We start from the raw sequence: 14088 nt of genomic DNA on the forward strand, positions 1-14088 counted from the left end.
TTGGTTTGTTGTCCTGTCTCGCTATTTAGCTGTATACTTGATGTGATATTATTTTGCAATTATATAGTGCCTCCAGAATTTACAGAGTAAAGTCAGGAAAATATTGTCAGATATTTGCATCAATAAAAATAATTTTGTAAAGAAAATGAATAAACGAAATAATAGGATCATATTTAGTTGTAATTCATCATAAATTTCAAGCCTAAAAGGTAATAAAGAGCAACTACAATCCTATCCTGATCAAGAGTTAATCACTCTGAAGAAGATTGACATAGATATTGGGAAGTAATCGTCTCCCGAAGAGAAATTCCAACTTGCTATAAATGAAAAAAATACTGCACACATTACAAAAGGAAAACACACACACACACACACACACACACACACAAACAAATGATGTATTCAAAACTAGCACACAAGAAACCGAACTATTTGAAGTTGAAGGACTTCGAGAAGAGATGAGCGTTGTCGTTCTATTTATTGATCCGTTCATCAGAGAAACTTTTGTTTTTTTACCCGTTAATTGAACTCCTTCGTTCATTTGGTCAAGCTGCTGGTAATCTCTCTGTGAGAGGAGCTCACGCACATTCAAAAATGTTATATTGGATCAATAATACTCTAATAAGGAAGAGCAACTATTTTTACGTAACAGTGAGAAAATGTGCCAGTAAAAATTTGATACAAAAATATTTTATTTAGGTTTAGATGCTTTTAGCAATTATATTTCATTTTGTAAGATATTTCTTGGTGATCGAATGGTAAGACATTTTTTCTTTTCTAAAAGCCGCAGGTTTGATTCCGGTATGGCACAAAATTAAATTATTAAATTTTATGTTGATAAAATAACAATAATAAAAATGTTATGACGTCAGGAAATTTGTAAAATTGATCTTAAAAAAAGCTTTGAACACTGTCCCGTGAAGCATTTTTCTGTGTTAAAAAATGATAACAATAAAAGAGCAAGATATGAAATTACTTGGAATAGAACATCAATTCTAAATAGGAATATCATATTCCCAAGTTTAGTAAGGTGACAAGTGGAAATTAAACAAAAATGATTTGGTATGGACGCGTGTACTAAATAACTGTAAGAAGTGTAAAGAGTTGCTATCAATCAGAAAACGTACTTATCAATTTTGTAATTTGCCTAGCAATAAAATTGTTATTTAAATTTTAAATGATTCAATTACCTGTGTGTGGCCTGCGCCTAATTTTTCTTTTTAAATCTGCTAGTGTTTTTGCTGACGATTAAAAATGGCGAATGTTCCATCAGACAATCTCTAAGAAGTTCTGAATCTACATGGGGCTTTAAACTTACATGAGACTTAGAGATATTACTTCATACTTTTCAGTTCGTTTTTAAAACATGGCATGGTAAATTAAAACTTTATCTCGTTAATTATTATGTATCTTTTTGCGCTGTGGTTGCGTGATACAACCACAGCGCAAAGTGATGTTGTGCAAAGTGGTGCAGGTGCAATTATTTCGTACAATTACTCAAAAATAAAAGATCGTGAGCTATATTCATCATTTTAGATTGGAACTGAAATTCATTCCCAATATTCATAAACATTTGAGCACTAAGTACCGATGAATTAATTTTCAATAGATTGTTACCTCATTTAGGCTCCACAGTGGTTACGTGGTAAACCCGCAGAACAAGACGATTCGGAAAACTTTATGAAGGCGATCCACTTTCTGGAAGAGTCTTTGGGAAAAACTACGTACGTGGCAGCAAATCATCTCACCCTGGCTGACTTCTCTGTGATAGGGACTCTTACTTTTACAGAGGTAAAACATCGCTGACTGCTTTTATCTGTAAATAATTTTTCCTGATGTCATTTATAGGTTTCATTACTCAATTGGAAGTAGGGGAACATGGGCAAAGTGAAATGTGCAATATTTACTCTATTTTTAGTTCCACCTATCTGGTATTATTTTAACTATATAGTACCATATGTAGTCTATTCTAGTTAGGAAAAAGAATCGCCGAAGATTAAAGCATTTGGTAATACAGATAATTTTTAAAAAATGATACTCATATTGTAATATTTAAATGTCAGTCAAAAATTCTTTTTGTTACTATAAAATGATGAAGTTCCTGTTATTAACGTTTCAAATATTAATTTTGACCTCCTGATATTCAATGGAGCAAAAATTTAGTTAATATTGAGTTTATTTGTATTTTAAATCACTTGTACGGTTAGTCATGTTTGTACGGGACAAAGTGGATGGGGCAAAGTGAAATAGTTTGTTTCATTTACTTACTCAATCATTTAATATAAATCACTTACGTTTTCCTTTATTAATTAATTCTTCACATTCCTTCACTTAGTAATTCACTTATATTTATTCATTCATTCACTTATTTTCTTATTCATTCATTCTTTTACTCGTTCATTGATTTTTCTTCATCTATTAATTTATTGATTCTTTGAAGTATTATATTATTGTTTCAGTATATTTTCATTTATTCATTGAACGTTTTATTTACTGATTCTTTCGATCAAGCATATGTTTTTAACTAAATAGAAAATATTTCAAACGAAAATTTTTTTTTTTTTACTTTGCTCCATGAAAAAAAAAAAAAAACAGTAAAAAATTTCCACTTTTTTTTAAGACTCAAATTTACTGCTAATACAAAAAATACTGTTTCAACGCAAGTTTTATTATAAAATACAATGTTCTTTATAAACTTTAAACTTAAAAAAAAACGATTTGTTCATTTTGAAAAAACGCAGTCAACTTAACCATTTCACTTTGCCCCACATTCCCCTACGTCGTACTACCGAAGAACATTAAGTGCAGCGAAAACTTTGAACGCTTTGAATTATTTGTGGTTTAACTTGTTGGATGGGACCCTAAAGACAGCTCTGATTTTTTGATCCAGACCAGAAACCGAGCAATCCCTGGTCCAGATTCCCCCAGAGGTATCGTTTCACTTGGAGGACTTTGTGACCACGAGCATACGTTCCCCAGTAACCATTAATGAAGACGGTGGATCTTCAACCGGCTACTATCAAACCCTAAACCCTCCGGCCACAAGTACGATTCGTTACCGATCAGGCTACCTCGGCCTCAGCAATGCACACCTGTAGCTCAATCATCTCCCCGCCATTGTGCATAGGTATAATCTTATTCAACATAGTACTTGAAGGGTAAAATCACCGAATATGGGGCACCTTCTGTTTTTGTTACTTAACAACTAACATCTACACAAGAAAAAGCGTAAAATGAAATTGAGGGCTTTGGGGTTAAGATCATTTCAATTTAAACACTAAAAGCAAAACTTTTAGTTTTTTTTCTTAAATCGGGAAAAAGTTTGTTTCACGGTATTGTGATTATTTATTGAGCCAACTAAACGTATCAATTACAACAAAATCTGCACAATCTTTACAAATTTTCTAATTGTTCAGCCCGTCAGGCTGCCGAATGTCCAATAGAATCCAGTTATTGAAAAGTGGGTAGGTATTTTTCTCTGCATCGACACAGCGGTCGCAACGAAACAACTTTTACAGAATTCATTTACTTTGACAGCTAGCTTTTATCTGCGGTTTCGCTCGCGCTTACTTAGATTTTGTCAACGAATTCAGGCTGTCGGTCGATACGGGAAGTATTATTAGCTTACTTAATTTAGGCTTTTTTTTTTTCAATACAGGTAGAGGTTAAATAGCTACAAAAGAAAAAAAAATCTACAAAATATTAAGTATAGGACTAAATGTAGGCAGGGGCGGCATTGCAGCATTTCATTTGCGGGGTCGACTTTCTTAAATACGAATTACCTCAGTTTGGAACAAAACACATATTGGCTAACAGCAAGTAATCATGATATGGGGGGAGACTGCATAGTTAAAGAGCCCACAGAAAAGATATTTGTTGATGTGAGATATTATTTTCAAAAATAGTATGTATTTTTTAAAGAAGAGAGTAGCTATGAAAGCATACTATGCATTGAGCAGCTGAAATGTATTTCTAGCAGAAGAAAGTGATGAACAGTCATTGAATAGACACACTTAAAATATGAGCGTAACAATGAATGTAAAATACCAAGGCAATTTCTTCTGAAAATCATGCATCCACACCACTACACGAGCCTCTCATATAACCATCCCTACACAGAGCACACAAAAACGAGGTATTTAGCCCATATGAGGAAATTATATCTTTAGTTAAAATTAACCATGACTTTTCAGCAGTTTTTTTCTGATCTGAAAAGGCCGGTAAAGGCTTGATGAATTTCTAATAATTTAAAAGACGGAAAACATTTGCTCATGTCTGGAAATGTGTCGAGTTTCATCAACCATTGCGGAGAACCAGCAAGATTGTTTTCCTTGAACATTGATTGGCAATTTACGTAAATTGAATTTGCTCACTTTTTATCATTCCTCTCAAAAAAATTGGGGGTGCGACCGCCCCCTCTTGACCCCCCTATTTGCCGCCCCTGAATGTAGGAGAAGAAAACAAGTTTGCATGGACTATTCCTAAAAATATTTTTTCGTAGAAAGGCGACAGTTCATAAATAAAGTCAATGTTTCCCCCAATAAAAGCATTTCTTGCCCCAATAAAAGCAAGCAACCAACCGGTCCTGCGTGGGTTATCTAAATTATTGCATATACCTGAATTTATCTAAGATCAGATACTGTTCTTCAATGTTGCTGCGATGGAATAATTAAATTCAGAGAATATGCATTTATTTTTATTTTTGTTGTTAAAAAAGGCCATTAATTGCTTCCTACATTAGCATTATCATTACAACATAAACTAGACATCGGCTAAATATGTGTGTGTGTTTTTTTTTATAGTTGTAATTCAATTCTCTATTTTCTAATGCAGATTTAATGTCATGTACATAAATGTGTGTGTGTGTTTTTTTTTTCATTAGGTCATTAATATGTATATTTCTCCTTCAGGTAGTAAATTTCGATTTCAGTGGCTATCCCAGAATAACGCAGTGGATGCAAAAGCTGAAAAAAGAAATCCCCAACTACTATGAAATAAATGATGTGCCAATCCAGCAGTTCAAAAAAGAAAGAGTGGCTAAAACAAAAACCAACTAGACACATCCCAATTAAAATAAAATGTTACTTGGAAGTTGTCTCTTTGGTGAAAATATTTTACTGTGTATCTTTCGCAAAATATGTACTTTCAAACCCCTTAATTCACAAGAACTGTTTACTAAAAACATAAATTGATGCAAATTGTCAACAGGAATATACATAATATACTTGTTTTTTCTTAAAAATATAACTCATATTTTTATAAGAGCTTTTGCTTCAATTAAATGCACCATCGTCATAAGTTTTCCTCTCCCAACAGGAGCATCCCGATTGGAGGAAACGAGAGGTCACCTTGACCTTAAAAAAAAATTTTTATTAGGTAAATTTTTAGTTCTATTTGGCAAAGTTATCACTATTTGGCGAAATTTGGAGTTTTATTTGGCAAATTGTGAATTCCCGGCCTCCCAAAAACAGTTCGGGGAGCCCCTGCACCCCCCTTAGTACAATTTTGCACAGCATGTCGCGGAAAAATTGCAGGAACGCTACTGCGAGCTACAGTGAAAAGAGACATATTTGTTGCACCCCACAGGAATGACGCTGTGACACACTTGTGACATGTTTCAAGTGTGTTCATTGCGACGTCGACGATGCTGCACCAATTAGTTGTGACCGGTCACATTTAGACATTATGAAGCTGTCAATGCAAACGTTACTTCGTGACGTCACAGTGGACCAGGGTTGCCAGATTTAAAAACAGTAAATACGGGACAGGCTTCTAGAAGTGAAGGGGGGAGGGCTATTTTTGAGGTTGCAGGCAAAAATTGGGTATTTTTAAGGGGTAATTTCCGACGTAGAACGTCTCTTCATGATGAATCTACAAAATTTAATCGTAACAAAACATTAAACCTTACAAAATGTCGCCGATCAATGTATAAAAATCGTTTTCATTGTGATTGACGACGCATGCGCATGGATATATTTCCAACATTAGTCAATGAGCAAAGAGGAAGCAATCATTCGACTCCTCATGGTCTGCCGCCAAAACAAAAACCAAATTGAAACGAAAATAATTTTGCGTTTGCTGCCACAAGATTTTCTTATTGCTCTTTATTTCACATTTTTTGTTTTACTTTATTTTTTCCCCCTTAAAATAATGTCTCGTTTTGTAAAATATTGTTATTAGCCATCATACGGGACTTTAGCCGTTCCGTATGGAAGTTCTCCGGGACGGGGGACAATGTTTGAAAATGCGGGACTGTCCCTTGAAATCCGGGACGTCTGGCAACCCTACCGTGGATTGACATTCATAAGTTGATGCATCCTGTTCACGACATTACAGAGACGATTCATGGCCGTCACGAGATGGGCATCTTGTCTGACAATCGCACGATTTTCAAAGTCCCGTTTTAGTCACTGCTAAGAAGTTTATCCTCTAGAGCATTAATTTTCATATCAACGGGCCCGTTACAATTTTTTCGGGGGTGGGGGGAGGCAAAGTGTATGAACTCGATTCAAATTATAATGAAAAGGACAAAAATAAATCCCACGTATAAAGAAACTAATTTCTTTAATCGGGGGGGGGGGGCAATCGCCCCACCTGAGCCCCCTCCACCCAAAAACACGGACCTACATATCAACTTAAACACAATAGCACTCACATTAACTTCCTTAATATTATTAAATGTACGAAGGGGTTGTCCATAAGGACGTCACACTTTTTTTTCCCACTATTTTCAATCCGCTCCCGCTTTTGTCAAAGTGTCACCCTTATCCTAACGCTCTTCTCTCCTCTTCCTCATTTACACAACACGCTATTTTTCATAAACATATTTTCATAAAAGAAATTGGTCAAAACGTGTCACACTACTTGTTTCCCCCTTCTTTCCACTTTTCTCAAACTGCCACACTTTCACGAGCCCCCCTTCCCCCTTAAGACGTGACACTATGTGTGGATGACCCCTAACGCAACGTAAGAACAGCTAGGACGTCAAGCTTGACGGAGAGTCAATTTATCTTAATTTAGTAGACAGTGAAGGTTTAAAACTATGGTTGAAATACCTTTACTTTCTACTCATCGAGAATGAATTATCATCTTGTTCCTTCAATATTTGCATGAAGGCCTTTTTTTTGAAAAGGATGACCAAAAGCCCTCATGCAAACACGAATTGTTCAATCTCCAGAAAAGGCAGACACAGTTAATTTCTTCACATATAGACTGAAGACATTAAATACAGCTTAAATGTTTACAACTAATATTTGTCGACCAAATAATTTAAGTATTTTAAAGACTAATGGATATTCTAATGTAAACATCACGTAGCTTTCTTTCACGCCTTTTGAAAGTAATGTTTTTTTAATACCTAAAATATGATTTCGCAAATCTGCAAAAAGGAAATACAAAGTTTTAGCTAAATGAGAGGTTTTTGATTATATATTTTAAATTTCAAAGGTTCTGAAAAAGACTTCCATAACACCCAATTAGAAAGGATTTTTTGGCAAACAAAACAGAAACAAATTCTTGATAAAACTAGTATATATATACTTTATTTTAACTAACTAAAAATAAAAATTTTAAAACTACGGAAAAATATTTGTAGCAAGCTAAATAAAGTGTATGTCTTACTACTAACCGAAGAAAAAAAACGCTTCTTCCACTTATAGTACCTAAGGACGCATTTAAAGTTCTACTTTAAACGTTCTTGAACGCTTCTCTTACAGAATTTCGAGAATAACTCGGGGCGTGTGAAAAAAACTTAAAATTTTTTCTTTGGTTGAGGCGCGAAGAGAAACTTATATCTATGCATCTCACTTAGAGACATCAACAACAGGCACTCCTGTTCAACAGTATTCGCGGTAACTGAGTTGACAATCTAGATGGTTTTTTCCTGCGCCAGTGGTTAAAAATTCTATATTTTTAACTGGAAAACTATTTTGTAAAATAAAAGCTCAAATTAAATTTCGAATGTTCACGCAAAGTTCAATAGAATTCTTATGAAGATTTTAATACTCTCACTGATGGACGTAGTCACGATTCTCTTTAGGGTGGGGTCGCAACAAGATGAGGGTTTTTATTTGTCCCCAAGTGCCGGATCTTCGATTTTTCATTAGGTGTGGCAAAGACTTGGAACTGCCACGCCTACCCAACTTTCTTCTAGTTCGTGTAATTATTCTATCTTTTTCAGAGTTCCGGAAGTTTTCCGAAACTGAAGCATTGAAAACGCTATTAAAACTATCTTTGTTGATTGGCAACATTAAAGGAATGGAGAAGATTCATGGGCTCTCGCTGGAAATTTTTCTGAATTGATGTTCTTAAAGTTGATTTTACGGGAGTTTTCATGATGTAGAATAACGGTTAAAATTCAGGAACTATTCCCAGAATTTTTTTGGCATTGAAGCTTTAAGTACGCAATTTTAACCCATCTGTTGTTAAGCTATATATGTTTTTAGAGAGAATGTAGGACTTTCCCTCAATATTTTCGAAATTTAAGGTCTAAAAATCATTTTTTGTCTCTGTTTAGTGGTGACATTAGGGGAAGAGAGAAGACACAAGGGACCTTGGAGAAGACCATAGAAGTTTATCGACAAAAAGGATCTAAAAACCCTACTTTGTGATAGCTTTGGTGAAATTCCTCGAACGTTAAAAAGCTATTATTTTAAGCTATTTTTGAAGAAAAAGCGGGGGATGGGAGCGGCCCCAGAAATCAGTTTAAATTCACGTCATAAAAACCATTTTTATGCTATTTTTGGTCATACGAGGGGGAAAGGCAGTAAAACGGTTCCGTCCTTTCCAGAAAATTTTTGGACTTGAAGTTCTAAAAATGCAGTTTTAAATTACCTTTAGGGACATTGGGAAGGAGCTTGTGGATCAGAGATATCCTAGAGTTGCCTCTTAGGAGGGGAAGTTTCTCTTACCTGCCTCCTCTGACTGTGCCGATGCTCTCACACTACATCAATTGATAAATTGTCCCCATTGACTATCCAAAAATCTTTAAAATGGAAAAGGTTAATGAACTGTTATGAAATATTCATACATAAAGCGTCAAAAGATTATCTATTATAACATTAGCGGGGCGGATCTAAAAGAGAGGGGGGCATAGGGTCCATGGTCCCTCCCAAAGCCATGTGAGAGTAGGAACTTTTTAAGGAAAAATAGAAAGAACATAGTATTATGAGGGAAAAACAAAATTTAATACATGTGTTTTAATTTAAAAAACAAAATTCGGTTTTAAGTGGGAGATTAACTATATCCCTCTCCTCGAAACAGTACCATTTACATTCTGAAATTTTGCTCCTTCGTTTCATCATTTCTTGATGCCAACATCAATATTTTCGAAATTTAAGGTCTAAAAATATCATTTCTTGATGCCAACTGAAATCAACTAATTGTACTTCAAATTTCCGTAACTCCCAATCCTCTTTTCCTTACCATCAAAAATCTAAAATAGCGTTTCAGAGGTGCATTTCGGCAAACTTTTATGTAAATCTTCTCCACTGTTCTTCCGCTGACGTAACCGAAGACAGCCTAAAATTGAATTTTAAATATTTTTTTTAATTTTGATGTCTTTTAATTCAAAACAATAAACTACACATAAAGAAGTTGTTCTAGAAATTCACACTATTTCCGTTGCTATTTTCAGATTCAGACTTGATATAAAAACTTGAAAATGGGCGGAGCAGGCGATTGCTTTTTCGGAAAAATCAATGATCCGGCACGTTTGAAAGGTGGCCATTAGGACAAACATCTCAAACAAGTTTGTTAAAAAATTTCAAATGGCCTCCTCCCAAAATGATCGGCTCGATCCGCCACTGACACTATCCCTGAAACGCCAGGTTTCTTTCTGAAACTTCTTTCGAAAACGAGAATATTAATTTTCTGAACATTCTCAATTTTTTTACATTGACTACCATAAAAATTCTCGCCCAACTAAAACAAATAGTCATTTAAGCAATAAATAAATACTTTTGTGCCTAGAAACAACATGAAATATCCAACGTTGTTTAGAACAAATAAACATATTACAGGTGTTTCTAGGTTTCAAGGAACCCCTTTTTCAATTCAAAGGTATGAGTTTCTATATATAAAGACATTCAGTAAAAGTCTTTACATCTAGAAGCTCATACCTTTGAATTGAAAAAGCATTCCTTAAACCCTCGAAACACGTGTATTCTGTAATCTGTTTATTTGCGCTTTTGAATTGAAACAGGGGTTCCTTGAAACCTAGAAACACCTGTATTATGTAATATGTTTATTTGTGCTAAACAACGTTGGATATTTAATATGTTAAATAGTCAGTTGTCTCAACTAGCTTTGTATCACCAAACTACCACTTCATTCAGACACGCCCTCAAAAACAATTGCCTGTCTTTTCCTCGAACTTCAACCTGGCTGTTATCTCTGTCGCATCCCATTCATTTCCTTTGAGCTATGTCACTCTGAGGCTCCAAGCAGAAGGAAGAAGTTCATACAAATTTCTTTCCACGCTTTTACTAGCATTGCCATGGCTATTGACTTGTATCAAGTTCCTCTGAGCGCGCCTTGCCGATCCGTTATGATGACAGCCAATCACCTGGGTGTCAAATTAAACTTGAAATACACGGATTTGTTTGCGAAAGAACAACTGAAGCCCGAATTTCTGAAGGTAGGTGCAATGAATTTTCCAATGCTATGTTTGAAGAAAAGTAACTTGAAAGAATCCTATCTGTAATTCCCAAAAAAATGTTACAAAATGCTCTTTGAAGATCAGTGTCTACTGTGTCACTTTGCTTATTTTTACTTCCATTTCCAAAAAAGGAAGTATTGTATTCGCGAAAAAAATTTCACTCAAAATTCGGCCTTAATTTCCATTTTGCTCTCTCCCGAATGAATGTTGAGTTTTTTTTTAACCCGACCACACGCTGATAAGTGCCTAAGAACGTATAACCACACGAAACATCCATTTTGACATTCCCCGAGTTAATTACAATGGCTTTTCTCGTGACGTCCGTATGTACGTATGTATGTGCGGATATGCGTATGTATGTCGCATAACTCAAGAACGGTTTGTCCTAGAAAGTTGAAATTTGGTACGTAGACTCCTAGTGCGGTCTAGTTGTGTTCCTCCCCTTTTGATTGCATTCGGGTGTTTCTAAAGGGGTTTTTTCCCCTTTTGGGGGGGGGGAATCATTGTTAATTTCGATGTAAACTAAAGTAGTGTTATAATTTGGCGGACACTTGGCGATATATCGCCAGTCTTTTGGTCGCCAACTTGGCTACAAACTTGGCGGATTTTTTTTAAATTTTAAATCTGGTTTTAATTTGGCCATTGTTGGTAATGTTTAGAGAGTAAACTTATGAATCACTTTAAAATTGCCAATAATGGGGAAATGACATTAAATTGGAGTAAAAGGAAGTCATGTGATGCACACATCAGCTCGTTAACTATTAATATACTGAGAATGAAATCAGTTCACAAATTTTAGCCCTTTGGGATATAATAGTAGTCACCTAAGATAGAAAATAAATATAATAAGAGATCTAAATAGAATGAACAGAATGAGTAGACACTATGTAAAGAGTATTTGTTCACCATCGCACCTTAGTTTCGTAACGGAGTTGGAGTATTATAATAAAAAGTTAGTCTTATTTTATTCATTTGAAGATTATTGGATGTCTAGAAACAATTATTATCCACTGTCATGCATGATTTTTTTTTTCAAAAATATTTATATAAATAATGAGTTGTAACAAAGTGGAAATTGTCCTTTTTAATAAGTTATTACTTAAATTTAGCTATTTAATTATGTAGTGTACAAGTTTTAAGAAATGCAATTTATAAAAGTTTTAGCTAAGAGTTATTACAAGGAGAAGAAAAAAAAAAACATATTTACATGTTAGTTTCGAATTTTGTAATTGTAACATTTTTTGACAACGACCCTTATATTTGCGTTCAATGAAATGAAGTACAGGATTCCAATTTAACGAAACTAATGATATACTAGAATATTGGTGCGTTTAGCACGAAGTGATCTGATTAAGATTGAAAATAGACAAGTGAGAAATTTGAGAAAGATTAAGAAAATTGTCTCTTCTAAACAAATTATTCATGAGAAAGTTTTCCCAGTTTGTGCATATACAGCGCAGTGCTTCGTCAACAAACTTTCGCTAAGTGAAATCTTCTGCACATATAAAATAACTGAAATACATGGATTTGAGTGTAGAACACATGAAGCCTGAATTTCTGAAAGTAAGTGAAACAAAACTTATATACAAATAAATTTATCGATTACTTCCGCTTATTTCAACAAATATGAAAGTAAAACTTTAGTTCATGATGAAAATATTGGGTGTATGCCCAAAATATAACATTCAAGTTCAGCAAAAATGCAAGTAAAGTAATTTAGTGTAGTAAAAGTTTTTTTTTTTTTTTTTTTTTCAAATTTCAGCATTAAAGACTATACTATCTTTTGATTGAAAAAGTTTCTAAACTCTGCTTTTAATCACTATAACACACAATAACTGCTGATAAAATTGTAAATGAGTTTTTTTTTTTTTTTTTTTTTTGCTTTTTTTGTGAATACAGCTTAACTTTAAAATGCTTTTATAAATAAAAAAGCGTATCAGTTTTTAATTAAAACATATGCACGTTGGGATATATTCAGAAAGGTAATACACTCCTGTTCAAATTAACACCTTTTAAAAACCAGTAAGAGTTTTAATTAAGATTTTTCATTAATATTTTAGATGAATCCTCAGCACACAGTTCCAACAATCGATGATAATGGATTTTACTTGTGGGAAAGGTAATTTGTTATTTTTTAAAATTATATTTCCTAACTAAAAACTAAATTCTAAATATAAATGAATAAACGTAGAATGATTAAAGAATTTGCAGCATAAGTAGTTTGGAGTTATATGGTGAGATGTTGCACTTAATTTTCTGCTTTCTCGTTGGGTCCAGGAAAGGCACTGTGTGACAATCATGATTTGCCACACCTGTCCCCAACTGCATTTTCATCCTCCACGCATGTGATAACTCTTATCGCACCAAGCTGCTTTTTCTACCTCGCGGTTTCGACCATCTGTAACTGCAACCGCACAGTTAATTGTGAGATTCCGGCATGGTCTCAGTTTTTCCGACTCTTCAGTAGTTCGTGGAATTTTATACAAGAATGTAGTTTTGTTAAGAAGTCTCATCGACTCCCCGGCACTTTTTAGTGTTCGGGGGTCACGCACACAACTTGTGTGGAACTGTCTCAGCTGCAATGGTGTAAAAGAGAATTTTTGGAAGTGTTACAAATATACCTCAACAACCGCCGATGCTGCTTAGTAATCTTTATGTGGAGATCCGGATCCCTGATTTGATCGCCTGATTTTTGCAGACGCCTTATGGAAAGATAGAAAGAACTGTCAAAGTTTCCTTGCCGGCTCACGTGCATCCAATGAGCACAATGCTCACGAATGGAGATCCTCATGCATCGGGAAAGTATTTAACTATCCAGTAACAAAACGCACAAAAAGAAAATCAACAACCTTTCACCAAATCGTGTGCGGGGCGATTTGTGTGTTTTTCTTGTGAAAATAGCACTTTGAGTTAGAAAAGTGAAAGTGTCGTCGATCCACGTGCGTCTGGACATTAGAGGTTGTATGTTTGATTTATTTTTGTAACATTCAATATCATCTGTAAATAGATCACCTGTGCTGCAATAGTTTAAAGCTAAAATGTAGTATAATAATTTTTGAATGCTCATTATATTTTAATTTTGATATGTAAATTATCATTTTAATCTTTTTGCTGATCAGCAAGGTCAAACAGTATTTATTCTAGTAATGGCTATAATTTATGTACACACCACTATATTTTTTTTGATCATGGCACATAATATTTTTATTGTGACAATAAACCAGCACTCATTCATCAAACCCTTATCTTTTGGTGTCTTCATAAATCTCCATTAAATCTAACACCAAACATTTATCACACTGATACTCTCGGAACAATTACACAATCCTCGTTAAACGTACAAGATCTCTATTTTCTCAACCGTTAGTCCAAGAATGCAAAATAAAATGCAGAGTTAAGATATTAAAATGTTAAAATAAAAACAAATTTAG

At 34.3% G+C, this 14088-nt stretch overlaps 1 protein-coding gene across 1 annotated transcript in view; it reads left to right on the top strand.

Annotated features, from left to right (window-relative positions):
- The window catches only part of LOC129220940 (uncharacterized), a 33966-nt gene that overhangs the window by 10747 nt on the left and 9131 nt on the right, over nt 1-14088 (top strand). The window contains exons 5-8 of the mRNA XM_054855375.1: nt 1627-1791; nt 4911-5033; nt 10436-10636; nt 12718-12776. Of these exons, the coding sequence (XP_054711350.1) occupies nt 1627-1791; nt 4911-5033; nt 10436-10636; nt 12718-12776 (548 nt within the window). The remainder of the gene's footprint in view (nt 1-1626; nt 1792-4910; nt 5034-10435; nt 10637-12717; nt 12777-14088) is intronic.

The sequence above is a fragment of the Uloborus diversus genome, chromosome 4 (assembly GCF_026930045.1).
Source record: "Uloborus diversus isolate 005 chromosome 4, Udiv.v.3.1, whole genome shotgun sequence".
NCBI lineage: Eukaryota > Metazoa > Arthropoda > Arachnida > Araneae > Uloboridae > Uloborus > Uloborus diversus.